This window comes from Urocitellus parryii, chromosome 9 (assembly GCF_045843805.1).
Source record: "Urocitellus parryii isolate mUroPar1 chromosome 9, mUroPar1.hap1, whole genome shotgun sequence".
NCBI lineage: Eukaryota > Metazoa > Chordata > Mammalia > Rodentia > Sciuridae > Urocitellus > Urocitellus parryii.
Window position 1 is genome coordinate 39,329,781 of NC_135539.1, and position 27,425 is coordinate 39,357,205.

The 27,425-nt window shown below is 36.4% G+C and overlaps 1 protein-coding gene across 1 annotated transcript; it reads right to left on the reverse strand.

Moving 5' to 3' along the window:
• Positions 1–11,834: 11,834 nt before the first annotated feature.
• On the reverse strand, positions 11,835–27,126 carry LOC113175965 (uncharacterized). Its single transcript, XM_077802910.1, has 4 exons — positions 27,003–27,126; positions 21,240–21,244; positions 17,349–20,189; positions 11,835–11,879 (listed from the first exon to the last, which is right to left on the reverse strand). The coding sequence occupies exons 1-4, from the start codon at positions 27,124–27,126 to the stop codon at positions 11,835–11,837; spliced, it is 3,015 nt and encodes a 1,004-aa protein (XP_077659036.1).
• Positions 27,127–27,425: the final 299 nt, after the last annotated feature.

A 27,425-nucleotide genomic window follows, 5' to 3' on the forward strand; every position in this document is an offset into this window, starting at 1 on the left:
ACTGTGTTTACAAAACTGAATGATATTCTCTAAAGCAAGAAAACCATAACTCTTAAAGTTATATTTTATATTAAATAGAAAATGTATGCAACTTTTAAATCTTTTCTAACAACACAACTTCAGAGACTTTGGTTACAAATCAGTACCAGTAGTAAGTCAAAGTTATCTTCCTCTGTAGCAGGGATCAGCTATTTTATTTTGTATGGGGCCATATAAAAAATATTTAAAAATTGTTTCTTTAAAATGTATCCAACAATATCATGGTATTATGAAAATAACTACATGAGTATAATTGTGTTCACTTTAGTTTTATTACATATGAATGTCTATGTTTAAGTGATGTATAAATAAATTATGACAGCAAAAGAGTTTATGTTAAAATACTATAAGGTACTTCTGTAGTATCCTATCTGGTACATAGAGAAAGTAATCTGTTACTAACTAGGGGGTATATAGCAGATTATTTTCATTTTTATAAAACTTATGCTTGGGAACTTGTCTAATTATTAACTGAGATCCTACCAATGGTGATGCATTCTTTTCTAGGTCTATCAATTCAAAAGTCAGTGTCTTTTTCTGGTCTGTCTCTCCCAAATTTCTGGGAACTCTGTAAGTCTTAAATGTACTGTAAGTTCACCCACTTATGAAATTTACATTGTACATTGTTAGAACATTAATAATTGATTAAGGACAGGGCTACACAGTATTTTAAAACACCTGTAATTTACAAGATTATTTTTTTAATGCTATTTTCTGGATTAGATAATGGAGGCCACATCAGCCTAAGGATCCTGAGAATGACCAATTTGATGTTTTTCTTACATAACACTCCATACTCACCCCTCAACATGGTTTTTTTTTTTTAAAGAGGAGATGGCCACTAAAAAAAAAAGAAAGAAAGAAAGAAAAGAAAAGAAAGAAAAAAGGAGCTTGGAACACCAATTATGCATCTCTTGCTTTTGAGATGGCCAAGATTCTCTTTTGAATATGTGTCCCTTGTTTTTATTAAATAAATCTCTGTGCCTCTACTGACAAATGCTGGAATTTTTTTCTATCACATATGTACATTTTTTCTATCATATATGTACACTTATACTGAGTAAGGTCCCCCTTTCTATGAGAACAATGTGAGATACTGTTACATTGAAAAGTTTATTTTTTTGTATGAATGAAAAAATAAAAGTAGAGAAAAAAGAGCCAATAAAACTTCTTTGAGAGAAAAAATATTTTCAAAGGATCTCTTATACAAAAGATTCCAGCAGCTGCACAATTCAACATGGGCTAAAAAATAGTATAACTTATCATGAAGATAATTCGTCCTGGAGATAAAATCAAGTTCATTTTTAAATCAGCAAGAAAACAGAAATTATGTAAAGAATTACCCCCTCAGATTGTATGAAGGGATCCAGGGTCACCATTAAACCATTGGGCTTTTTTAAAAATTAACAACAATAAAATAATAATATTTAAAATAACATGTATGATATTGATATTGCAACTCAGTGAAAAAGAAATTCACAATAGGATAATTCTTTAATTTTCTAAGATAATATACAATGTTATATAGAGATTACATACAATATTGAGTTTTCATAAAAATGAAGAGTAACAAAAAGGACCACTATTACAGTGAAATTTGTTCCACGAATACTCTACAATGCAATACTAAAGAAATATGAAGGGAAAAAATCAATAAAATGATCATATGCTGCTATAATAAGGGCTTAAGAAATTCAAGAGAATCAACAAACAAATAAAAATAATAGTTTGTTTAGGCAGCATAACAGACACAGTGCTATTTCATTTTCTTAAAAGGTACAAAAAAGATCCCCTTTGTCAGCCCCTTAGTATGTAAGAGAAGATCAACAGAATGTGGGAGAACATACTACTTCAAAGCTTGGCTTATAAAAAAATCTATCATTCATGAAACTCCATAGAAAATTTAGAGGTCTCCTGTTTTTACAGGACTTGAGATGAAATCTAGGGCCTCATGTATGGGAAGAACATGTTCTTCTGAGCTCCTCCTTCAACCCAAGGTCTAATCTTTAAATTGATTGTGTTATAAGATAGAACCAATAATCCTCAGTAAACAGAAGAGGACCACCTACAAAACTGAGCAAGAAATAAATTTGTTTTTCTTTTTAGCAACAGGATCTGTCTAGAACTAACTATTCTGAGTGAGCCAGGCTGTCACTCATGAGACATAGACTGCCAGCAGCATATTTTTTCTTACTTATTGCATTCCAATTAGAAAAAGGGAGAAAGAGAAAGGGAAAGAATTTTGTTTTTTCTTGTCAGTTACAATTTCCAAGAGAATGTGTTTTGACATTATACATGCATGGAATATAACTTATTCTAATTAGGATCCCATTCTTGCATTTGTACATGATGTGGAGTTTCACTGATTATATATTCATATATGAACATAGAAAAAATAGGTCCTATTCATTCTATTGTGTTGTTCCTATTAGGAATTTTATTCTAAACAGAAAATGTTTTTAAAAAAGAACAATAGATCAATAATTTTGAGATCATATTTTAGAAAAACCTAAAAAAACCCCACTTTTATGAATTCACAGACTAGAGATGTAGTTCAATGTTGGAGTGTTTGCCTAGCATGCACACGGCTCTGATTTCACAGCATAGAAAAAACAAAAATGCAAACAAAAACAGGTTACAGTTTTCTCCAAATCAACTTATACATTCAGTGGAATTTCCCATTTAAGTATTTCAAAATTCAAAATTGCAAAACTCTGGGAAAAAGTGAGCATGGGCACTATCAGATAATATTACTATAAATTGATTGTGATAAATAATAAGGTCATGAAAACAAATAGACAGAAAAAAAATTGAATAAAATAATATATCCCACAAATCCAAAGTTTTAGCATATGTTTAAAGGGTTATTCTTTGTGAATACCAATGAATTAGTGAAAGAATGGTGGTGGAAAAATGTAAAGGAGAGTTGAGAGCTGGATGTGGTGGCCCATGTTTGTAATCCCAGATACTCCAGTGGCTGGGGCACGGGCATCTCAAGTACTAGATTAGTCTAAAAAGTTAGCAAAACCTGGTCTCAAAGGGACTAGGGATGTGGCATGCCACTGGGCTTAATCTGTAGTACTAACATTAATCTACTAAATAAATCTGGATGTATGGATTTACTTGAGCAAAGGAAAGCCAAGGTGAAAAATAATGTCTGAGGTAACCAATGATAATAGTGGAGGGAAAACCAGAAGTTCAGAGGATTAGATAAAGGGGAATGAAAAGAAGGGAGAGGGATAAGAATAGAAAAGACAAGAGAAAACCTCAGATAACTTTCACATTTACGTATATGAATACAACACAGTGCATCCCACCATTATATACATCCATAAGACTGGGGCCCTAATTAGAACAAGATATATTCCATGCATGTATAATTATATTAAAATGGACTCTACTGTTATGTATAACTTAAAAAAATGTGTGAGTGCTGAGGTAGGGGGCATTTGGGTTATATTCGATCACTACAGGGACAAATGGGGGAATTAACAGAAGGATTCTAAGCTGGTGCAGATGAAAGAAAAAACCTGAGCCAGGAATAAACCCCATGTAGGAGGAGCAAGGAGAAAGAGAAACATCCTGCTCACCTTCAATTTCACTCACTTTCAAGTACACCCACTATTGTGCCTGGGATTTTCTTAACATTCACATCTGATTAAGTCACCCCTGTACTGGGAATCTCCTGATGGACTTCCACCATGGTACAATCAAAGATCCATTCAACCTCACCTCATTACACCCTCAGCTTCTCCCCTAAAAAATCTTACTCAGTTTTTCCCTCTTACATATCTTTCCACTTTCATTACTCATACTAATTTCTCTATCTGTATTAGTGTCCCACCTTTCTAGACCAACTCTACCTGCTTTCTCATGTCTCTATCAGACATCCTGGAAAACATAGGAAAAGGATCACTAGAGTCTAACTTAGAACTTAGTAATTGTCCATCCAAGGATCAAATCACGACTCTGCTACTCACTGGCACTATAACTTTGGGCAAGAATCTGCCCTCCATAAGAATCTGAATATCATGAGCTCTACAATGTGAATGATTAATACCTTCCCAACAGGTTCACTGTGGTCAAACAACATTAGTGAAGATAGAAGTGCTGGGAAGAGCACCTGGTATCCAAATGACACTTGTTTCTCTGTCCTCTTTTACCTCAATAGGAATGCAGAGACTCAGATAAGACCTGGGAATCATGACACATCCCTGAGGGATACAAGTTTCATGAAATATTAGGACCAGGATTTAACATACAGAAACTAACTAAAAAGAGTAACTGGAGCTGCAGTTCCTTCATGGATAAAATGTAGATCAGAAGCCTCCTGCCTAACCATTGTTAGACCTACCAATAAAGACCCCTGGTGCCCAGCACACAATCAAGACCTATCAGTGCCAGCATTATTTCCTTGGCAGTGACACATGGGTTCACTCTCTTTTCTTCCTAGAGTGCCCTGTATTGCTTGAGGAGGCTTGTACAGAGAAACATATTTTATTAAACTGCACTTGCATTTAGTGTAGTTTTTGGTTTTTAACATATAGGATACATATACATATAATAGAAATGTCTGTTTAGTGAATGTTCTTCACCTGGTACTCAGTGAGAAGCACAGGGGCAACTGATTCAAAAAATTCTGAGCATCAGCTGCTTTCACAAAAGTTATGAAAAGGATCTGAGTGAAAAAGGCTTGCTTGAACATGGACAAGAGAAATTCACTCTCTATGGAATGAATCCCCATGCAAGGCCTTAGATACCACCTACACTTGAGGCAGAGAAGATAATTCAAAAGGCAATGAGAAATTTCAGGGAAGACTGAAATTTTCAGTGAGGAGGGAATCCCAGAACATCATTTTCTCATTTAGGTGTCAGGTTGGCATCACAATTTATCCCATCCTGAACTTGTTCCTCAGGCACCTCAGTCAATGGCCACTTTCTTTCCATGTGCTCAGGCCAAGAATTTTTCTCCACTCAACCTGCTTCATTAGCAAACCTACTCAGCCCAGCTACAGAACTCAACCACTTCTCACTATCTGTTCCCCTCACTGCCCTGACCTGGTCCCCTCCCTAACTTTAAGATGGCCTAATTTTCAGGCTGTTCTAACAAGAATCAACCAGTACTTAGTTCAATGCTAAATTAGTTTGGTGCCACAAAAAAAGGTAAACTAGGGCTGAGGTTGGGCTCAGTGGTAGAGTGCTCAACTGGCAAGTGTGAGGCACTGGGTTCAATCCTCAGCACCATACAAAAATAAATAAAGTAAATGTACTGTGTCCATCTACAACTAAAGAAAAAAAAAAGTAAACCAGGAAGCATCAGGTGTAGCTGGTAGAGGCCAGGTTTAGTGATTATGAGGCTCTGGGTTTAATATTCAGAGCACACAAACATAAAGTCAAAGCAGTCTGCATTTACTCAAAATTTGGCATTGGGTTCCATCTCCCCAGATTAACATCTAAAGGCCTTATTATGGTCTATGTGGCTTTAAGTGCTCTGACCTGGAAACCAAATTCTCTTTAACTCTTGCCTCTGAGGCTTTGCATCAGATGTTTATTCTCTTTAAAATTCAGTTTCTCTAGATATTAAACAGCTCACTTCCTTTAAATGAATATGACTTCAGCCAGACATGGTGGCACATGCTTATAATCCCAGCAACTCAGATGGCTGAGGCAGGTGGTTCAAAATTAACCACAGTAACATAGTGATGCTCTCTAGTGAGCATCTTAGTGATGCTCTAGTGAGCAACTAAGTGAGACCCTGTCCCAAAATAAAAAGTAAAAGGGTGGGGAATATAACTCAGTGGTGAAGCACCCCTTGGTTCGATCCTTGGTACTAAAACAAATAAACAAACAAATAAATAAATCTCCTATCCTCTACTCTGAACTAAATTTGTTCTGCCACCCAAAATTTGTATGTTGAAGCCTTTTCCTTTAGAATGTAATTGTATTGGAGATAGGACATTTATGAAATAATTAAAGTTAAATGAGGCCTTAGGGCAGGATACAATAGTTGATAGGATTAGTTATTTTATGAGAATAGGAAGAGATAACATGAGCAAGGCTCTGGGTTCAATTCCAACCACCACACACATAAAAAGGAGAGATGTTGAGATGATTCTAAGAAAGATTATTTGAGGATTCAAAGAGAATGAGACCATGTTGGGACAGGCCCCAAATGGCTGTAGTTAGGCTCCATCACTGATTCTTCTGGTGGGATCTGTTATGTTTTCAGTGTGGGCTGGCAAATTGCTATATTGTAGTCAGTCAAGGCCAGAAACACTCTGATTCAGGTTATATACACTCAAGGTCATAAACATTAACTTATGTTACCTGTTGGCAGTGCACCTTCTTGTTTGACCTACACTTTTTTCCATAGGACCACTAGACAGGGCCTATGGAAAAGACTCAGGGCAAAATGGGCTAATGGGGGCAAAATAGGACTAAAATGAAACTGACTAGGGGCTGAAGCTGAATCTGGAGGCTGACTAATTACTATGGCCACCTTTGAATAAAGGATGACTAATTTTCCCACTGTGCCTCACATCTTCTTTCAATTGCTGAATCCTCAAGCCTTGCATACTGAGTCAGAGTCTCCACATGACAGGCTGCTTACAGGCCGGGAAGGAAATCCTCATGAGAACCCAAAAGGCCAGAACCTTGACCTTAAACTTTAAAGGTTCCAGAAATGTTAGAAATAAATTAATGGTTTTCAAATGACTCAGTCTATGGCATTTTGTCATGATATCCTGATAAGACTCATCTACCTATCTATCCTTAAAAAAATTCCAGCTCCCATTTTATAACTTAATACCTCTGAATACTTCCAGATTCCTTCCCAAAGTACAAAGCCCTGTACCTGCCTTTCCACAGGAGTGTGAACTTGATGTGCACAGGGAATCTCCTTGCAGCATCTGACTACTAAGAATATTGACATGCAAAAAGTAGCTACTTACCTACATGAGTGAAAAAGATGAATGTAGGGGCACATATCTGTAGTACCAGGTATTAAGGAGGCTGCAAGAGGAAGATCACTGAAGCTCAGGAGTCTAAAGCCAGCTTGGAAAATCATGGTAAAAACCTGTCTCAGATATGCATGTGTGCCAGGTTCAGTGGGACACACCTGCAATCCCAGGGGCACAGGAGGCTGAGGCAGGGGGATTGGGAGTTCAAAGCCAGCCTCAGCATCACAGTGAGGCACTAAACAACTCAGTGAGACTGTCTCTAACAAAAATACAAAAAAGGGAGAGAGATAGAAGTTTAATTTCATTTTGCTACATATGTATTTCTAATTTTGCCAGCACCATGTGTTGAATAGGCTATCTTTTCTCCAGTGAATGTTTTTGGCACTTTTGTCTAGTATGTTTGTTTCTGTGTCCTGTATACTGTATCACTGGTCTACAAGTCTATTTTGTTGCCAATAACACACTGTTTTTGTTACAATAGCTTTGTAGTATAGTTTAAATTCCTGTATTGTGATGCCTCCTGCTTTACTTTTCTTGCTAAGTATTGCTTTAGCTATTCTGGGTCTCTTATTTTTCCAAATAAATTTTATGATTACTTTTTCTGTTTCTATGAAAATCATCGGGATTTTAATAGGGATTGCATTAAGTCTGTATAACGCTTTTGGTAATATGGCCACTTTAAAAATATTAATTCTGCCTATCCAGGAACATGGGAGATCATTCCATCTTCTGAGGTTTTCTTCAATTTCTTTCATTAGTGTTCTGTATTTTCCATTGTAGAGGTCTTTCACCTCTTTTGCTAGATTGATTCCCAGGTATTTTAATTTTTTTGAGGCTATTGTAAAATTTTCCTAATTTTTCTTTCAGTGGATTCCTCTCTGATGTATATAAACGCATTTGATTTATGGGTGTTGATTTTATAACCTGCTACTTTGTTGAATTTATTTACCAATTCTAGAAGTTTTCTTGTGGGATTTTTTTGATCTTCCAGATTTAGAATCATGACATCAGCAAATAGTGATAGTTTGAGTTATTCTTTACCTATTGTGTACCTTTAATTATCTTTCTTCTATTTGTTCTGGTTAGAGTTTCAAGGATGATGCTGAATAGAAGTGGTGAAAGAAGACATCCCAAAAATCAACTCAAAGTGGATCAAAGACTTAGGCACTAGAACAGAGATCCTGCACCTAATAGAATAAAAAGTAGGCCCAAATCTTCACCATGTCAGTCTAGGATCTAACTTTCTTAACAAGACTCTTAAAGCACAAGAAATAAAATCAAGAACAAATTAATGGGATGGATTCAAATTTAAAAGCTTCTTCTTAGCAAAGGAAACAATCAATAATGTGAGGAGAGAGCCTACAGACTGGGAGAAAATCTTTACCACATGCACCTCTGACAAAAAATTAATCTCTAGGATATAAAAGAACTCCAAAAACCTTAAAACTCAAAAAATAAATAACCCAATCAATATATGGGCTAAAGAACTGAACAGATACTTTACAGAAGAAGAAATACAATTGATCAACAAATATATGAAAAAGTGTTCAATATCTCTAGCAATTAGGGAAAGGCAAATCAAAACTACAACAAGATTTCATCTCACTCCTATCAGAATGGCAATCATTAAGAATATAGCAACAATAAATGTTGGCAAGGATATGGAGAAAAAGGTATACTCATACATTGCTGGTGGGACAGCAAACTGGCACAACTACTATGGAAAGCAGTATGGAGATTCCTCAGAAAACTGGGAATGGTACCACCACTTAACTCAGCTATCCCATTCCTCAGTTTATACTCAAAGGATGTAAAATTAGCATACTACAGTAATGCAGCCACGTCAATGTTTATAGCAGCTCAATTCACAAATACCTAAGCTATGGAACCAACCTAGGTGTCCTTCAATAGATGAATGGATAAAAAAATTCAATGGAATATGATTCAGTTTTAAAGGAGAATGAAATTATGGAATTTGCTGATAAATGGGTGGAGCTGGAGACTATCATGCTAAGCAAAATGAGCCAATCTCAAAATACCATAGGTCAAATGTTTTCTCTAATACGTGGATGCTAATTCACAATAAGGCAGGGAGCACTAGAGAAGAATAGTGTTACCTTAGATTAGGTAGAGGGAAGAGAATGGAGGGGAGTGGAGAGTAGATGTGGGAATAGGAAAGATAGTAGACATTATTACTTTATGCATATATGTGACTGCATGAGCAATGTGATTCTATAACATGTACACTCAGAAAAATGATAAATTGTATCCCATCTATGTATATCAAGATACACAAATGCATTCTACTGTCATGTATAACTAATTAAAACCAATAAAAAATTTAAAAAATACAAAAAAGGACTGGGAATGTGGTTCAATGTTAAGCACCTCTAAGTTCAATCTCTGGTACTAAAAAATAAATTAAAAAATGCATGCTTGGAAGATCTAGAAAATGTACACACTGCAGGCCTGTGACAAAATAACAAGGTAGAAATAGCAAAGCCAGTAGGAAAATGAGAAGGCATCACAGAACATGTGAAGGGCTCATTAAATACTCAAGGCAATAATGCACAGGTTAACCTGGAGAAGAAACAAAAGAATAAAAGAAATCCCAGACACTCAGTCCTTTTAATAGAAAGCCACTGGAAGAATGGCAGAATATGTGAATAAATTCAAGAAATTCTCAGGATTTGAGAACCAACAAGGTGGATGTGGGAGTACCATGGGAAAGGCCAGAAAAAGGAAGTCAGAAATAGAAAAAGTATTATGAGAAAGGCCATGAATAGAAAAAAAAGATCAGAGCAAGGGTATAAGACATTTAAATTTAAAAGTCCTAATAAGATTAAATAAAAATAAATTTACTAAAAACTTCCAGTTACAGGTACAAAACTTGAGAGCCACAGCTGAAGGGGCCCCAGCAAACTTCCAGCTGCCAGCATACTTCCAGCTGCCAGATGAGGATTGGCACACAGCGGCCCCAGCAAACTTCTAGCTGCCAGCTGATTGGCTCCTCTGCGGTGATGCTCATTGGGCTGTTTCCCTGCCCTTTCAGACTATGGAGCTGCTCACTGGGGGACTTTTTTGGCTCCACCCACGCGACCCAGCCAATCGGCCTCAAGAGCAGGAGGAGTGGGGGGGTTGAGAGGCTTGTGGGAAGCCGGTGGTGGCAGTTGGGCTCTGAGGGAATTCCTGAAGAGCTCGTGGGGTGTGGCATGTGTGTTCTAAAAATAAAGTTCATTTCTGCTTGATAAGTGGCTCGTGAATTGTGCCCAGCCAGACTGCAGCACAAAACACCATATAATCCAGTTATTATTGCTAGCTGTTAATTCCTTAACCAAAATGATAAATTTCCTTTAGTTACTAATGGCACGAAATATGGGTCCCAGATGCAGCCCAGGTTTGTCTTTAGAGGCACAGAATTGTGGCAAGAACCAACTCAGTGTTTCCAATAATGAAAGAGATAGATCTTAGGCTCCTGGAGTGCAAAAGACTGGGTTTTCTTCAATAATCTATGATTGAACAGAACTTGGCTCCAAATTAATGGGAGAATGGGGAAGCATGTAGATGGATTGGTATGTTGGTCCATGGGTGGAAGGCTACTTGAGCTTGCCACTGTGATGTAATTTTCAAAGCTAAGACTAAGAGGCTTTTCAACATAAATGAGATACGCAATGTGGCAAGAAAACTGAAAATCCCCTCTGCAATAATCTAGTCAGATACATTCCTAATCACTTTATAAACATCTAAATAGAATTTTAAACTACATCTAATGTGCATCAATCAGAAAACATAACCAGCATGTAACCATTTGAAAATAATTATCAACATGAAAAGTTTCCTGAAACCTGTTTTCTTACAGGTTTTCAAGCAAAGAAATCAAAATTAAAATGCCTTTGTATTACAAGAAAAAAATTTAATTTTGGCAAAGGAGATAGTCTAGAAACCAGACACCTTATTTCTATAATGTCAAGTAAAACAGGTAAATGGTTGGGCACAGCTGCTCCCTACTTGTAACTAGCAGATGTGCCATGGTCGGTCACATTGTGCTTATCTACAGATACCTGAAATCTATTAAAATTTGAATGAGGGAAGGAAATGTTGTTCAGTGGTACACCACTTGACTAACATGTGCAAGGGCCTGGGTTCAATCCCTAGAACTCAAAAAAAAAAAAATTTTTGATGTGTGAAGTGTAGAAGAGTATTACTAGATTAACAAGTGACCCTGAGTGAGTCAAACACGGCCCAGTATAGATTTCAAAATTTTTGAACAGTAAGGAACAATCATAAGTTTCATGAGGGTCAAGCACCTTCTGGTGCCAGGAAGAAAAAGCCTTGTGCAAATGTAAGAAAGGCAGATGCAGACAACTGGAATAGATAAGGTGACAGCCCAACAGCACTCAAAGAGGTAAATATGAAAATAAAACAGCCCTGGCTGATAGGTAACAGAGATGGTTGATGGGTACTTGTGGTTAAGGGACTAATTCTATTAAGTGGGTCCACTCTTTTGACACCACCTTCTTTTAAAAAGCAATTTACCTTCTGTCCTGCCTGGCTTAGCCAATAGGATATGTTACTTCTCTCAGCAAACAACTTATTATCTGCAGGAGAAATGCAGGCCCAAGTGGCTGATAAAAAGAATATAAAGTTATCTTGAAGGAGGAGATTTTTGACCCTTAAATAGATGATAATCTAGAACTCAGGGAAATAGGATAATTCTTCTTAACCATGGTAAATGTAAGAACAAGTTCCAATTAGGACTGGTTTGCATGGGGCCAAAGTTACCCTAAAGTTACCTTGGACATTTATTATACTCAATGAGAACTTAAAAGCCTGATGTCATCTTACATTCAAGCAAAAGTCAATAGGTGAAATTGAATGGATCTTTGCAAATTTCTTTGGGACTCCCAATAAAATGAGCATACAGGAGGGGTACATCATCTTTCTCCCTTCTGAGGACCTACTGTCTCCCATGAGAGTGTCCTCTTTCCTATTTGCTATCCATTTCCATAAACTTTGCTATTATTTTAGTAAGCGCCATGTCTTGTCTGGAGTCCTCTCAAGCAAGAACACAAGAATTAGAGGTGGCAACCTAAACATCTGCCTCCACTTACTCTCCCAAAGACAGTCTCCTTTTCAAAACACCCACCCCCTGATTCTTACCTTTCACTTTAGAGAGGAGGAAACTAGTTGAGGGAATTTACATGGCAAATTAATGATAGGTCAAACCAGACTGTTTCAGGACTCCCGTCCAATGTCTTGTCACATGCCAGGTCTTCTCTGGCAAGAGGTAAAACAAATGTTAGCAGATATCATCACCCATCTGCCAACACTGCAAAAATGAATCTAATAATTATCATATTTATATGCAATTTAATGTGCAGTTGCCATAGCCCTTAAAATCCCTCACATAAAACTTTCTTCTACTTGCTATTGCCCTCATTTACCCTTTGCTAAAATCTTTCCTCCTATAAGCAAAGTTCTTATCATTCAATTCAACATCTGGGGTCAAAAAGTAGGAAGTCCTGCCTCCTTAAAATTGTCACACTCTAAATGTCATATTTTCTCTCCTGAAATGTGGTAACAAGTGGGATCCACAACCCCCAGGGTGTAGGCCAAAAAGAAAGGTTAAGGCTGGAGAAACCTGCAGGAGGGTAGAAAACAACAATGGAAAGAACATCCTCTCAATTCTGCCACCTCTCTGGATGACCATGAATCCCCTAAATTCTGATGCACCCTACTGGGGTTAGGGAAATGGGAACAATACTAAGTATGTGCAGACATAGCTTGTCTGAGAGAATAGCAATAGCACACCTGGCCCCACAGGGACACCACCTACTTTACACAGTATGGGCAGAATCTTGGTGCATGCTCCTGTGATGGGGAAGGGAAGCATTCAGGTGCCCTTTATGGGCATACGTAGCTCACATTCCCTGTCCTTGAGGTGCCTGGTGAATGTGGGCCAGGAGTCTGGGCTTGAGCAAGTATGTAGGAGGTACTGGTTAGAGTGTGGAGGGGTTGTACCATTGGGAAGCTCAGGAAGAGCTTGCAGTTCTGGTGGCCCATAGGCTACATTTGGGGGAATGGAAGCCTAATTCTCAACTGGCCACAACTCATTGCATCATCATTCTGCCACCAAGCCTCCATGCTCCACCAGCAGCTGCTGCCCCATCTCAAATCTCCTGGATACCTATGTACCTGCAAGATAGTGACAGGAAAGTTTTGAAGGAAATGGGGATTCAAGGAGTTACTAGACTGTGTAGGCATTTACTCTACCTTTATCCATCTTGACCCTTCACATGTTCCTTCCCCATTGGAAGGACTTCTACATTGTCCTAGGGAGTACTTTCAAATCATCTCCAGCTGCATGCTTGCACAAGATATCCATTTCCTCTTTCTTTTATTCTTTTCCACTTTGGAGAAATTGCTCCAGCTTCTCAAATTTTTCCAACATGCATTTTCCAGGGGATTCATCCAGAATTCAGGTTGTTTATACTGGAGTCTTCCCTAAAGGTTGCCCTCTTTTTACTTTGCTGGACTCTGAGCTCTGCCACTGTTACTAAACAGTTTGTGGTGCTTTAAAATGATTTCACCACTTTTCCAATTAAGCTATCCCATTTCTAAACTTCCTAAGATGTCCTCAATACATTATGCAGACATGGCAATATAGAACATAGCTCTCAAACTTCAGTTCCCTGGAGGCTTCTAATATAGTGGATTTGGAGTATATCCTGGGATTTTATATTTCTAAAATGTGCCCAGATGGAGTACTATTGCCAGTGAGTGGATTGTGCATATGTAAACACTTGATGCTCAGTCTTTAGCACACAGCAGATGTGCCTTGAGGGCTTCATTAAGACACACTGAGTGGGCCCCTCCTACATAGGTTCTGAGGTTGGAATTCAGAGTGAATCTCCAGAAGTTGCCTTTCCAGCAAGCTACCCAGTGATAATTATGCTGGTTTATTGGTTTGTGGACCACATTTGTGGGCCATTGGTTAAACCGTGAGTACATGACTAAATTGATACCAGAAAAATGAGCAAGCCTAGAAAAACTGGTGTGAAATCACAGAACTCTGCTATGACCCTACCTCTATTCCAGGCCTAATCAAATGTCCCTCTCTATATATCAACACCTCAGACAAGGATTTGCTTTATCTCCCTCTGGAAATGTCCATATTCTTCCTTAAATGTATCTGCATTTCAAAATAGATCTCTCCAAATCTCTGAAAAGACAAATGATGTTATTCTTTTCTGTCATGCACACCAAAAATCCCACTTTTTCTGAGTTGATGTTCCTCTGTCTCTAAAATCTCCTCCCATTACATAACCTCATATACCAAGAGTAAGACTTCAGCATTGAAATTGTTTTTTATATTTTGGGTTCTGGTACCACATATATCAATGGGGAGAAGGTATGATTTTTTTTCAAATAGGCAAAAAACAAAACAAATGAAAAAACAAGTTTGGGGCACATGTCTGAAGGTAAGGCATTTGAGAGGCTGATCCAGGAGACTCTCCTGTTTCAAGCCAGTCTAGGCATATCAGCAATACCCTGCCTCAAAACTAAACATATGAATAAATAAGGGAGATGTGTTCAGGGAAGATGGCAGCGAATGGAGTGCATCACCCCTATGTACCGCGTCACTGCGCGGGTGAATGACGAGTTAGAACAGCCAAAAGCTATCTTGTTAGGAATTTCCAGCAAAATTGAGGTGCACCGAAACCTACAGGAAGGATTTCCATCGCCCGAGGATGGGTTACTGGGGCTCAACCGTTAGTGATTTTATCTGCCCGGAGATTCAAGCTGCTCATTCACTGGCTCGTCCCGCTGCTAGAGACTTTGGTGCGCGCTGGGAAATGGCGTCCATAGAAACTGTGAACTAGCAACACAGAGAAACGGCGCTGCTGATTCTGCAGGCTCCTGCCGGCTGTGCCATCACTGTGCTCAGTGATGAATTCTGGGTTTGAGACAGGGGAAGGAAGTGGTCCAATTTTGTCCTCCACACCAGTCAGACCACCAAGGAAGCCAGCAGCCACCATCTCGGAGAGCTGACGTCACCATCGCCAGTTTTCCACTGATTGCAGCTCATTCAGCAATAGAACAGGTTTGTGACATTTAGCCCATCTCCCATACAGCGGGGAAATCACATAAAATCCTTCCCCAGCTTTCTGGAGGCGCGATTAACAGAGTGAGCGTGAGTAGAGGTGTGGGGGGAAGGTAAAGGCACCTGACCTCCAACTCCTCCCTCCCACCAGCGGCGAAAACGAAACCTGTTTCGCCAGCTCTGGGAGGAGGGGCTAGCGGAGGGCATCAAAACAATAAGGTGCCGGTTCCCAAAAGCTGTGCTCCATGTCCAGGAAACTGCAGGCACAGAGTGTAGTTTGAACTGCCGAGAGGTATCACACTGGAAAAGGCCGGCTGACAGGAGAAGCCAGGGGACTAGAAAGCAGAAATAAACCTAAGCTAACAGGTTTTGAGAGACACCAGTCGGGGGAGGAGGGAGCGGCCTCACACGGATTGTTTCCTACAGCCGGAGGGCAAAATCTTGGCCCGGAAGTCACAGCACCACCTACTGGAAGTGAAGAAAATAGAAGCCTAACAGTGTCCCTTTTTTCTTTTAATTTTTTTTAAAAAATTTTTAACCTTAATTTTTATTTCCTACAATTATACTACTATTTTTTAAAGTAATTTTTATTTTACTGCATTTTATTATTTTTTATTACCATTTCCTTTTCTTTTCTATTCTTCTCTCTTTCTTTCCTCTCTCCCTCTCTCTTTCTTGGTTTGCTTCCTTACCTTTTCCCCATCTTTCCTCTTAAGCTTGACCACCCAGATTACATACAACATACTAAATGCAAATAGATGAATACTACGAATTGGTCCATAGTCCACCTAAGCCCTTAACTACGCCCAAGTACTCCTGTCTATTCTCTTGTTAATATCCCCCTGCATTTGAGCAACACCCCCAAAGAAGCTAACATATACTAACCTCCATACCATCAAAGCGCCCGACCTCAACATAAAATCCTAAGTTCAAACCTCAATTCTATACATGCCATCAAATTCTGTAGGCCTCTAATGAAACTAATGAATTTACCTTAAATCACAATTAAATCCAACATCACTAAACATTGTCTCCCAACGCAAAGGAGAGATATTGGAACTATAAAAACCAAAACAAATTTAAAGAAGAAAACAGAAACACAGCAGTCAGAGTTGGAAAGCAACGTGAGCACCATGAAAAAACAAGGGAAAAAAGGAATACAAACAATGCAGGACAACTTAAATTCACAGGAGAACCTAGAGGCTTCAGAAAAATGGACAGAGAAAGAACTCAAGGCATACCTAACTCAGATGGAATGGAATCTTAGAGAAGACATTAGACAGCAAGTCCAAACAATGAAAGTATACTTTTAAAATGAATTAAATACGCAAATTCAAATGGCAAAGAACGACCTATACCAGGAGATAGAGATTTAAAAAAAAATGAAACAATAATCCTAGAAATGCAGGAAACCATAAACCAAATTAAAAACTCAAATGAGAATATTACAAATAGACTAGATCAAATAGAAGTCAGAACATCAGATAATAAAGTCAAAGTGTATCATCTTGAAAAGAATATAGTCAACACAGAAAGGATGCTAAGAAATCACCAGCAATCTATCCAAGAGATATGGGATGTTATAAAAAAAGCAAACTTGAGAGTCATTGGGATAGGGCTGGGGATGTGGCTCAAGCGGTAGCGAGCTCGCCTGGCATGCGTGCGGCCCGGGTTCGATCCTCAGCACCACATACCAACAAAGATGTTGTGTCCGCCGAGAACTAAAAAATAAATATTAAAAAATTCTCTCTCTCTCTCTCTCTCTCTTTAAAAAAAATTAAAAAAACAAATTAGGGAATACTATGTTTTTTGGCTGTTATTCCAGGAATCAGGGGATACATTGTGTTTCCTGGCTCTTGTATTCTTGAAGAAGAGATTTTCAGAGAAGACACAAAGTTTAGTTAAAGTACAGCAAAGTTTAGTAGCAAGTAAGGTGTGATCTTCATCAAAAAGCTTTGCCATATTCTTCATATTTTTATGGCTTGTCCACAGCATGAATTATCTGATGGCAAATAAGGTGTGATCTTCAATAAAAGGCTTTTCCACATTCTCCACGTCTAGACCTTTTCTCCAGCAAGATTCTCTGGTGATTAAAAAGGTGTGATCTGTGATAAAACTGTTTCTTACATTTTCACATTTGTAGGGCTTCTGCTTAGTATGGATACTCTGGTGTAGAGTATGTGATACTCTTTCATTTAAAGCTTTTCAACATTCTTCAATTTGCAGGACTTTCCTCCTTTATGTACTCTTTGGTGGCTAGTAACATGTGATCTTCGATAAAAAGCTTTGCCACATTCCTCACATTTGTATGGCTTCTCTCCAGTATGAATTCTCTGGTGGTAAACAAGGTGTGATCTTTGATAAAAAGCTTTGCCACATTCCTCACATTTGTAGGGTTTCTTTCCAGTATGAATTCTCTGGTGACTACAAAGGTTTGATTTTTGATAAAAAGCTTTGCCACATTCTTCACATTTATAAGGCTTCTCTCCAGTATGAATTTTCTGATGGCTAACAAGGTGTGATCTTTGAATGAAAGCTTTGTCACATTCTTCACATTTGTATGGTTTATTTCCGGTATGAATACTCTGATGTTGAGTAAGTGATTTTCTTTCAATAAAAGCTTTGTCACATTCTCCACACTTGTAAGGCTTCTCTCCACTATGAATTCTCTGGTGGCAAATAAGGTATGATCTTCGATAAAATGCTTTGCAACATTGTTCACATTTGTAGGGCTTTTCTCCTGTATGAATTATTTGGTGGCTAATAAGGTGTGATCGTCGATAAAAAGCTTTGCCACATTGTTCACATTTGTAGGGCTTCTCTCCAGTATGAATCCTCTGGTGGCTAACAAGGTGTGATCTTTGAAAAAAAGCTTTGTCACATTCTTTGCATTTGTAGGGCTTCTCTCCAGGATGCACAGTCTGGTGTTGAGTGAGTGATGTTCTCTCATTAAAAGTTCTGCACCCTTCTTCACATTTGTAGGGCTTCTTTCCAGTATGAATTCTCTGGTGGCTAATAAGGTGTGATCTTCGATAAAAAGCTTTGCCACATTGTTCACATTTGTAGGGCTTTTCTCCAGTATGAATTACCTGGTGACCAACAAGGTGTGATCTTTGATAAAAAGCTTTGCCACATTCCTCACATTTGTAGGGTTTCTTTCCAGTATGAATTCTCTGGTGACTACAAAGGTTTGATTTTTGATAAAAAGCTTTGCCACATTCTTCACATTTATAAGGCTTCTCTCCAGTATGAATTTTCTGGTGGCTAACAAGGTGTGATCTTTGAATGAAAGCTTTGTCACATTCTTCACATTTGTATGGTTTATGTCCAGTATGAATACTCTGATGTTGAGTAAGTGACTTTCTTTCAATAAAAGCTTTGTCACATTCTCCACACTTGTAAGGCTTCTCTCCACTATGAATTCTCTGGTGGCAAATAAGGTATGATCTTCGATAAAATGCTTTGCAACATTGTTCACATTTGTAGGGCTTTTCTCCTGTATGAATTATTTGGTGGCTAATAAGGTGTGATCGTCGATAAAAAGCTTTGCCACATTGTTCACATTTGTAGGGCTTCTCTCCAGTATGAATCCTCTGGTGGCTAACAAGGTGTGATCTTTGAAAAAAAGCTTTGTCACATTCTTTGCATTTGTAGGGCTTCTCTCCAGGATGCACAGTCTGGTGTTGAGTGAGTGATGTTCTCTCATTAAAAGTTCTGCACCCTTCTTCACATTTGTAGGGCTTCTTTCCAGTATGAGTTCTCTGGTGGCTAACAAGGTGTGACCGTCGATAAAAAGCTTTGCCACATTGTTCACATTTGTAGGGCTTTTCTCCAGTATGAATTACCTGGTGACCAACAAGGTGTGATCTTTGATAAAAAGCTTTGTCACATTGTTCACATTTGTAGGGCTTATTTCCAGTGTGAGTTCTCTGGTGATAAACAAGGTGTGACCTTCGATAAAAAGCTTTTCCACATTCTTCACATTTGTAGGGCTTCTCTCCAGTATGGATTCTCTGGTGGCAAATAAGGTGTGATCTTTGAATAAAAGCTTTGCCACATTCTTCACATTTGTAGGACTTCTCTCCTCTATGAATACTCTGATGTTGAGTAAGTGATTTTGTTTCAATAAAAGCTTTGTCACACTTTTCACATTTGTAGGGATTCTCTCCACTATGAATTCTATGATGGCATCTAAAGTGTGATTTTTGAGTAAAAGCTTTGCCACATTCTTCACATTTGTAGGGCTTCTGTCCAGTGTGAATTCTCTGGTGGTTAACAAGGTGTGATCTTTGATAAAAAGCTTTGGCACATTCTTCACATTTGTATGGCTTTTCTCCTGTATGAATTCTCTGGTGGCTAATAAGGTGTGATTGTCGATAAAAAGCTTTGCCACATTGTTCACACTTGTATGGCTTCTCTCCAGTATGAATTCTCTGATGGCTAACAAGGTGTGACCTTTGAGAAAAAACTTTGTCACATACTTTACATTTGTGAGACTTCTCTCCAGTGTGGATATTCTGATGTTGAGTGAGTAATATTCTTTCATTAAAAGCTTTGCCACATTGTTCACATCTGTAGGGCTTCTCTCCAGTATGAGTTCTCTGGTGGCTAACAAGGTGTGACCGTCGATAAAAAGCTTTTTCACATTCTTCACATTTGTAGGGCTTCTCTCCAGTATGAATTCTCTGGTGGCTGACAAGGTGTGATCTTTGAAAAAAAGCTCTATCACATTCTAAACATTTGTAGGGCTTCTCTCCAGTATTCAGAGTCTGGTGTTGAGTAAGCGATGTTTTTTCATTAAACGTTCTGCACCATTCTTCACATTTGTAGGACTTCTTTCCAGTATGAATTTTCTGATGGTAAGTAAGATGTGACCTTCGATAAAAAGCTTTGTCACATTCTTCACATTTGTAAGGCTTCTCTCCAGTATGAATTCTCTGGTGGCTAATAAGGTGTGACCTTCGATAAAAAGCTCTGCCACATTCTTCACATCTGTAGGGCTTTTCTCCAGTATGACTTCTCTGGTGATCATCAAGGTGTGATTTTTGATAAAAATCTTTCTCACATTCTTTACATTTGTAGCGCATCTGTCCAGTATGAATTTTCTGGTGACGAGTAAGATTTTGGATTTTATTAAAGGTTTTGTTGCATTCTTTACATTTGTAGGACTTATTTTCACTATCACTCTTTTGATATTGAGAAGGGTTTGAAGAATTCTTTAAGGATTTGGATTTGTCACATGCTTTACAACAGTAGTCTCGCTCTCCAGGATGAATTCTCTGGTGTTTAGTATCAAGTGAGCTTTGATAAACAACTTTGTCACATTCTTTACATTTGTAGAGTTTTTCACTGTTATTCCATCTCAGATGTTCAGAAAGGGTTGAGAAATGGCTAATGGCTTTGACACATTCTTTACATTTGCAGGCCTTCTCTTGAGTATGAATTGTCTGATGCAAAACAGGGAGTGACATTTGATTAACAGTATTGTGAAACTCTTGAAATTTGCAGGGCTTATTGCTACAATAATATTGGTGTTGTTTAGAAAGGTATGAACAATCAAGTGCTGTCGTCCATTGTTTGAACATATTGGGATCTCTCTCAACATGAATTCTCTGGTATTGGGTAAAGTTTGCAATTTCATTAAGAGCTCTTTCACATAAGTTACACTTGCAGGACTTGTCTTGCCTATAAATATTTGTCTGAATAGTAAGTTTGGGGCATTGAAATAAGACTTTCCAACATTTTTCATCTTTGTAAAGGTTCTTTGAAAACTGGGTGTATTTATTTTTTCTCAGATTGCAATCAATGCTATAGTTTTTATGAGTGTCTCTATACTCATATTTTTCAAGAACAATATGAACACAGTGATAACTATTTAGGGCAGAGACCTGGCTAAAAGCAACATCTGTTTCATTATTGATGAAGCATAATTTCCACAAACCTGTATCTGGATTTTTATTAAGCAATAATGGATAACTGTGGACCTTTTCACAGTTGTTAAAATAGCACACCGGGGCACAAGGAGAAATGATTTGTTCATTGCAGAATATTGGGCATTTTGTAAAACTTTTAAAAACTTGTCCTTCAGTTTTAAATCTCTTGTCTCTGAAAATGTTTGACTGGAGATTTAACTCAACACTACCTTTGATAATGATCAAATTAAAAATTGAAGCATACACTAGATGTCTTTTCAAATCTTCCATATTTTCATTAGGAAAAATTATATGCTTCAAAAATTGCTGTGGATTCATTCTTAAAGACATACATAGCTCCTGAAAAATAACTGGCATAAGTTGAATTATTTCCTGAGATATTAAATGTTCTTGATGTCTGTTGACAGTGAAATTTTCATCATGAATATTTATGGCTAGTAGGTTTTTTCCCTTATAATGTAATTTCTGACTTTCATTCTCACATCCAGTTTCCCATATTTTCCTTAGTTGTATATAGTCAAGGTCATGATTTTCATTTTTTTCCTTTATCACATGTTGAAATATATGTTTTATGCCCTCCTCTGGTGAAAATTCTTGAGTATGATGAGAAGTCATGGCTGAAACATATAAAAATAACAATTATCTTTTTAAAGAGAGAGAGAAAATTTTTTAATATTTATTTTTTAGTTTTCGGCAGACACAACATGTTTATTTATATGTGATGCTGAGGATCGAACCCAGGGCCGTGCGCATGCCAGGCGAGCATGCTACCACTTGAGCCACATCCCCAGCCCCCAAAATAACAATTATTTTACCTACTAGACTGGAATGAATGTTTTGCAAACATCACACATAAAATTATAGAACTATCAGTACATCAACAGAGTAACAGAGGAGTAAATCCAAAGCCATAATTACACCCAGAACATATAAACTAAATAAAAATGTATAGACACAATCACTTTCTGAGAACTGTTCAAACCATCTTAGAAATCAGAGAATCCAAGATTAGTAAATTACTAAGGAGAGGAATAATAGTATCAGGAAGGAAAATGTGTTACTTTTATTAATTATACCCCTTCCATGTCCATAATATGGCATTCAGAAATTATGAAAAAAATCTACTAATTGCTTTTTCACTCAATGGAATAAGGGAAATATGAAACAGATGCAAACACCTGTGACTTACATGGAGGCAGTCTGAATACTGGTTTCTATCTACCATTACATTGAGACCTGGAGACAACTTGAAAATAATATTGAGAGGCAATAAATACCTGGCAGAGCCTATTTCTATATTACCTGGATGAAGCCAACACATGAAAATCAAGGAAAATAACTTTTAAAAAAATGTGTTACCTCATTTGTTTCATTAAAAATTAAACTATGTATTTATCAAGCATATCATTCTATTTTAAAGTGTGTGTGTGTGTGTGTAAATCTAGTGAATGAACATATGCATATTTTCATACAATAATCACTTTTGTGCTTAGACTATATTGCATTCATTCTATTACCATTAACCAAGAACACAATATACTGTATTCACCATGTAGTACAATAGAACTCTTGACCTTCTATGTCCATTAAAATAAAAACTTGCTGACTTTGACAAAAAATATGCCAACTCTCCACAAAATACACTACCCGATGACCACAATTTCACTCTCACATTTCTGTCTTCCACACATGAATCAGATGCTCCTGTAACCGACTTTCTGTGTCTGCATTATTTCACTTAATGCAAAGTCCTGCATGTACATTCAATGCCAATTTAAATGACAAGATATTTCTTTTTTATGGTTAAGTATTAAGTGGGTATAAAGACCATATTTTCATTCATTCAAACACTGTTGGGCATATAGGTTGAGACAAAATCTTCACTATTGGGAAAAATGTTTGCACTGAACACAATAGTAGAGCTATTTCTTCAACATGTGGATTTAACCTCCTGTGGATACACATTAAGTATTTGTATTTCTGGATCACAGGGTCATGCTCCTTTTAAATTTTGATGTGTGGGGCTTGGAACTAAGCCCAAGGGTTCTGTACCATAAAACTACAAGACGAGTTCTTTTAAAGTTGTTAATTTTGACACATGCTGTTGCTAAGTTGTGACTTTCTTCAAACATGAAAAATCTTCTTGCATATGTTCCCAGTTAGCTGGCATTACAAGCATGGAGCTCTGTGCTTGTCTATTTTTATTTATTTTAATATTTCCACACTGTTTCCAAAATGACTGTATAATCTATTGTTGGCTAGTTTTTAAATGGACAAATCAATTAAAAATAGTGTAGCAAACAAAGACAAACAAAAACATGGCTTAATTGAAGTAACAAGACATTAGGAATTGAACATTAGGAAAGTGAGTGATATAAATTACTAAATGAACCCTAAATAACCATTAGAAAGAGGTTTAGTGAGCCAAATTCAGACAAAAAAAATGTTAACAGAAAGCATATAAATAAGTAAATTTAAAAAAAGTGCAGAGGAGTCAAGCACCATGTGCATGCCTATAATCCCAGCAGCTCAGGAGGCTGAGGTAGGAGAATTGTGAGTTCAAAGCCAGCCTCAGCAAAAGTAACTAAGCTAAGCAACTCAGTGAGAACTTGTCTCTGAACAAAATATAAAATGGGGCTGGGGATGTGGCTCAGTGGTCAAGTGCCCCTGAGTCCAATCCCTGGTACTTGGAAAAAAAAGAAAAAACGCTGAGGATGAAACATACTGGTAAAGCACCCCTAGGTTCCACCCCCAGAACAAATAAAAAGATGTGACAAATTATAAGAAAATAGAAATAAAAATCCAAGAAGCTCAGTTATGTATAGGAGTGAAAACCAGACATGCTCAAAGCACATTTTCATCAAAGTTTTAAAATTCACAGAAAGAGAATCTTGAGAACAGCAAGAGAAAAAGATGCGTCACCTAGAAAGGTATACTCAATAGTGAATTCCTTAGTAGAAATATTAAAATACAGTAGTTGTAAATATTATCAAAGGGGCGAAATGTGAAATAACAGGTATAAATCAAACTAATTTTGAAAAGATAAAAAAATACTGAATTTTAAAAGGAAGTGAAGTTAATTTTTACCACATTAAAATAGTGTAAACCAGTGATCTTTAAAAAGTATCCATGTAAATGAAAAAAATTAATATTCATAGAAGGCAAATGGAAGAGGAATCCAAGTATGTCACTATAAAATCAATGAACCATAAATTAAACCAATAAGTAGGAAAAACAATTATATAAGAAGTAAAAAAAAAAACCTTACACAGGAGGAGTACTAAATTCATAACTTTTAGAAATTTATTTCATTAAAACTGCATTATTTGATTATTTGATGCCAACAACCAAAGCAAAAAGCTTGACTAATAGAATTAAATCTAACAAAATACAACTATGTAATCTATAAGGGACTCTAAACCTAAGGCCACAAGTAGACTAAAAGCAAAGGATATAAGAATGTTATAAAAAGAGACCAAAAAATAAATAAATAAAAGTGGGCTGGCAAAATAATAATACAGAAAACACAGTTTAAAACGAAAATTTATGAGTTTTTTTTCTTTGAAAAGAGGTAATGTAGAATATTTTACAAAGATAAAAGGAACTTTTCTGTGGATACTGCAATAACAGCAGATACACTTATAACTAAAATCATACTTCTCAAATATAAAAAGCTAAGATTGAGAGAATTGTATAAAGAAATAGAAAGCAACACTGTAATATGAGGAGACACCAATTCCTACTTACTGTAAAGTAAAAGAAAATTAATGTTTTGTATTGCAGAAACAGATAAAACTATTTTAGAAATTTTATAGAATCTCTAAATTTTATCAATACTCCCGAAATATTCAAAACACAAAAATAAAATTGAAAGAAACCTGTTTCATGACTTAAAACACATTAAAAGGTATAGAATTTAACTTTCAATGCTGATAACAATACAGATAAGTGTATACAATTTTCCTGACAATAATAAGCCCACACATATATTGCAAATTAAATATTTTGCCCACCAATGTTTGTAACAATATTATAAATTAGATCCATGATAATGAGGCAAACAAAACGTCCTTGAAATGAGTGGATAACATAATTTGGAATATACAAACTAGAATATTTTTCAAGTCAAAATTAATAAATTTTGCAAAATCTATAATAAGGATAAATCTAAAGTACATTAAATAAGTAACAAAAAAGACAAACATGTTAGAATTCTAGAATTAAACTTAAAAATGGTCTAAACAGAAATGAGAATGATAATTGTTATAGGGGAGACAAAAATGAGCCCTTGTTTACATGGGAATTGATTTTTTGATTTTACAGGTAAAAACTTTATATAAAACAATTAGAATTAACAAAACTGGAATGCATAATTGAAACGATAGAGACAGCATATTTTATTTTATGGTTTGATCACAATTAAAATTTCAAATAATAAATAAAAGAAACAAAATTGCAAAAATTTTTGAAAGTTATTTTTAAAGGACTACATAAATAAGAATAAACTTAACAATGTATGATGGATTTGCATGTAATGCTAGCTATTAGCAATTCTGAAGCAGGAGAATTGCAAATCCAAGTCTATCTTCAATAACAATGAGAATCATTTTTCACATATAAATGAAATTGTAGCTTACTCTTAGAGCATCCCTGGATTCAATCTATATTACATTTACATACAAAAAATTTCCATGAATATATACATAGGCAAGATGAGAAACCAATCTAAATAAAATATAAAAGTCATAACAGTTGTAATATTTGTACAAGTAAAAGCACATGTAATTTTACTGATATATATAGAAACAAGGATCATACATATATTAATTTCAACTTACATTATCCTATTTGTAAAGTAATGGAAACTATCATCGGATCATAAAATATAGGGAAAAATAAAGCATTATTAAATGATATGAGGAAACCTACTTTATAACATGAAATCTCTATAAAAGAACAGAAAAAAATGAATAAAAAGAAATTTAACCAACATAATTTAAATAACAGATATAGTATTTTAAAAACAATTTTATATAGTGACACCTGTAACTACTTTTATATTATTACACCTGTGATTACTGACCCCCAAAACAGCAGCATTGCAAATCTTGACATCATTATATGGCAGAACATTTTTACAAAAAAAAAAAAAATCATTATAAGAATTCATAAAGAGCTCTGATAAGGGAATTGTATTAAATAAATATATAAATAATATGAGAAACTATTTTATGATATTAATATATTACAAAGGTTTGACCTCGATATCTCTATAAATGTGCTCAGATTTCTTACAGACCCAAAACAATGGAAAACTTGTCGGACCGTGCTGACTCTCATAAGCAAAGGGGAGTGTTTTGGTTGTTAATTTGAATGTACTGGGTCACCACTGAAGGAAAAGGAGGAGGCTTTAAAGAATTTGAAAACACAATAACACAAGGAAGTGCAAGCTATTCTATGATAACAATAGAAACAAACCCAGACTTCTGAACATTTTTTGGGGGGGGGGTCAGGGGGTCAAGGCTGTATAACTTCTCAATAAGCATTTTTAAGTATGGCTTCCTCATTGACCTTTAGGTCTCTCAACTGTGTTTTCTGCATTGTGTAGGCCACAATATTTTACATTGCTAAATTACTCTAAGTGCCACTTATCAAAGTGAAGGATATATATCAAACCAAGAGAGGGAGAGATTAAAGACTAAACAAAATCATTAACATTTTCTTGTCTGTACCAATCGTTTTTCATGAATGCATTCATGCAGAGAAGAAACTCCCAAAATACATTCTACAAAGGAAGGAAATTAAATATTGATAATTAATTAGAAATTCTGAAGGGAAGTTATGCTTACCCAGGAAGACCAGGTCTCTGCATTCATGCAGAGAAGAAACTCCCAAAATACATTCTACAAAGGAAGGAAATTAAATATTGATAATTAATTAGAAATTCTGAAGGGAAGTTATGCTTACCCAGGAAGACCAGGTTTCTGTAGTTCTCTAACATCACATCTCTATATAAATCACGCTGAGCAGGCTCAAGGCACTTCCATTCTTCCTCAGAGAAATCAATGGCCACATCCCTCAATGTCAACATATCCTGAAAAATAGGCAAATAAATAGCACATTGAGCAAACGATCCATCACAGGTCTTTTAATTTGAAGTTGAAATGAGAGTTAGTAAAAATGGCTTGCATGTAAGTAAGTGATTTTAGTTATTCAATAACATACTTTTAAACATAGTGATATTTTCTCTATTATCTAGCTGAGGAAAGAGAACAATAGGGCCAAAAGAGTGTATATACTTTACTTCTATGAAATATAATGTAAAATTAAAGCATCCATAAAAGAATATACATTTAATTGCATTTTGTATTTTATGAAATAAATTGTATG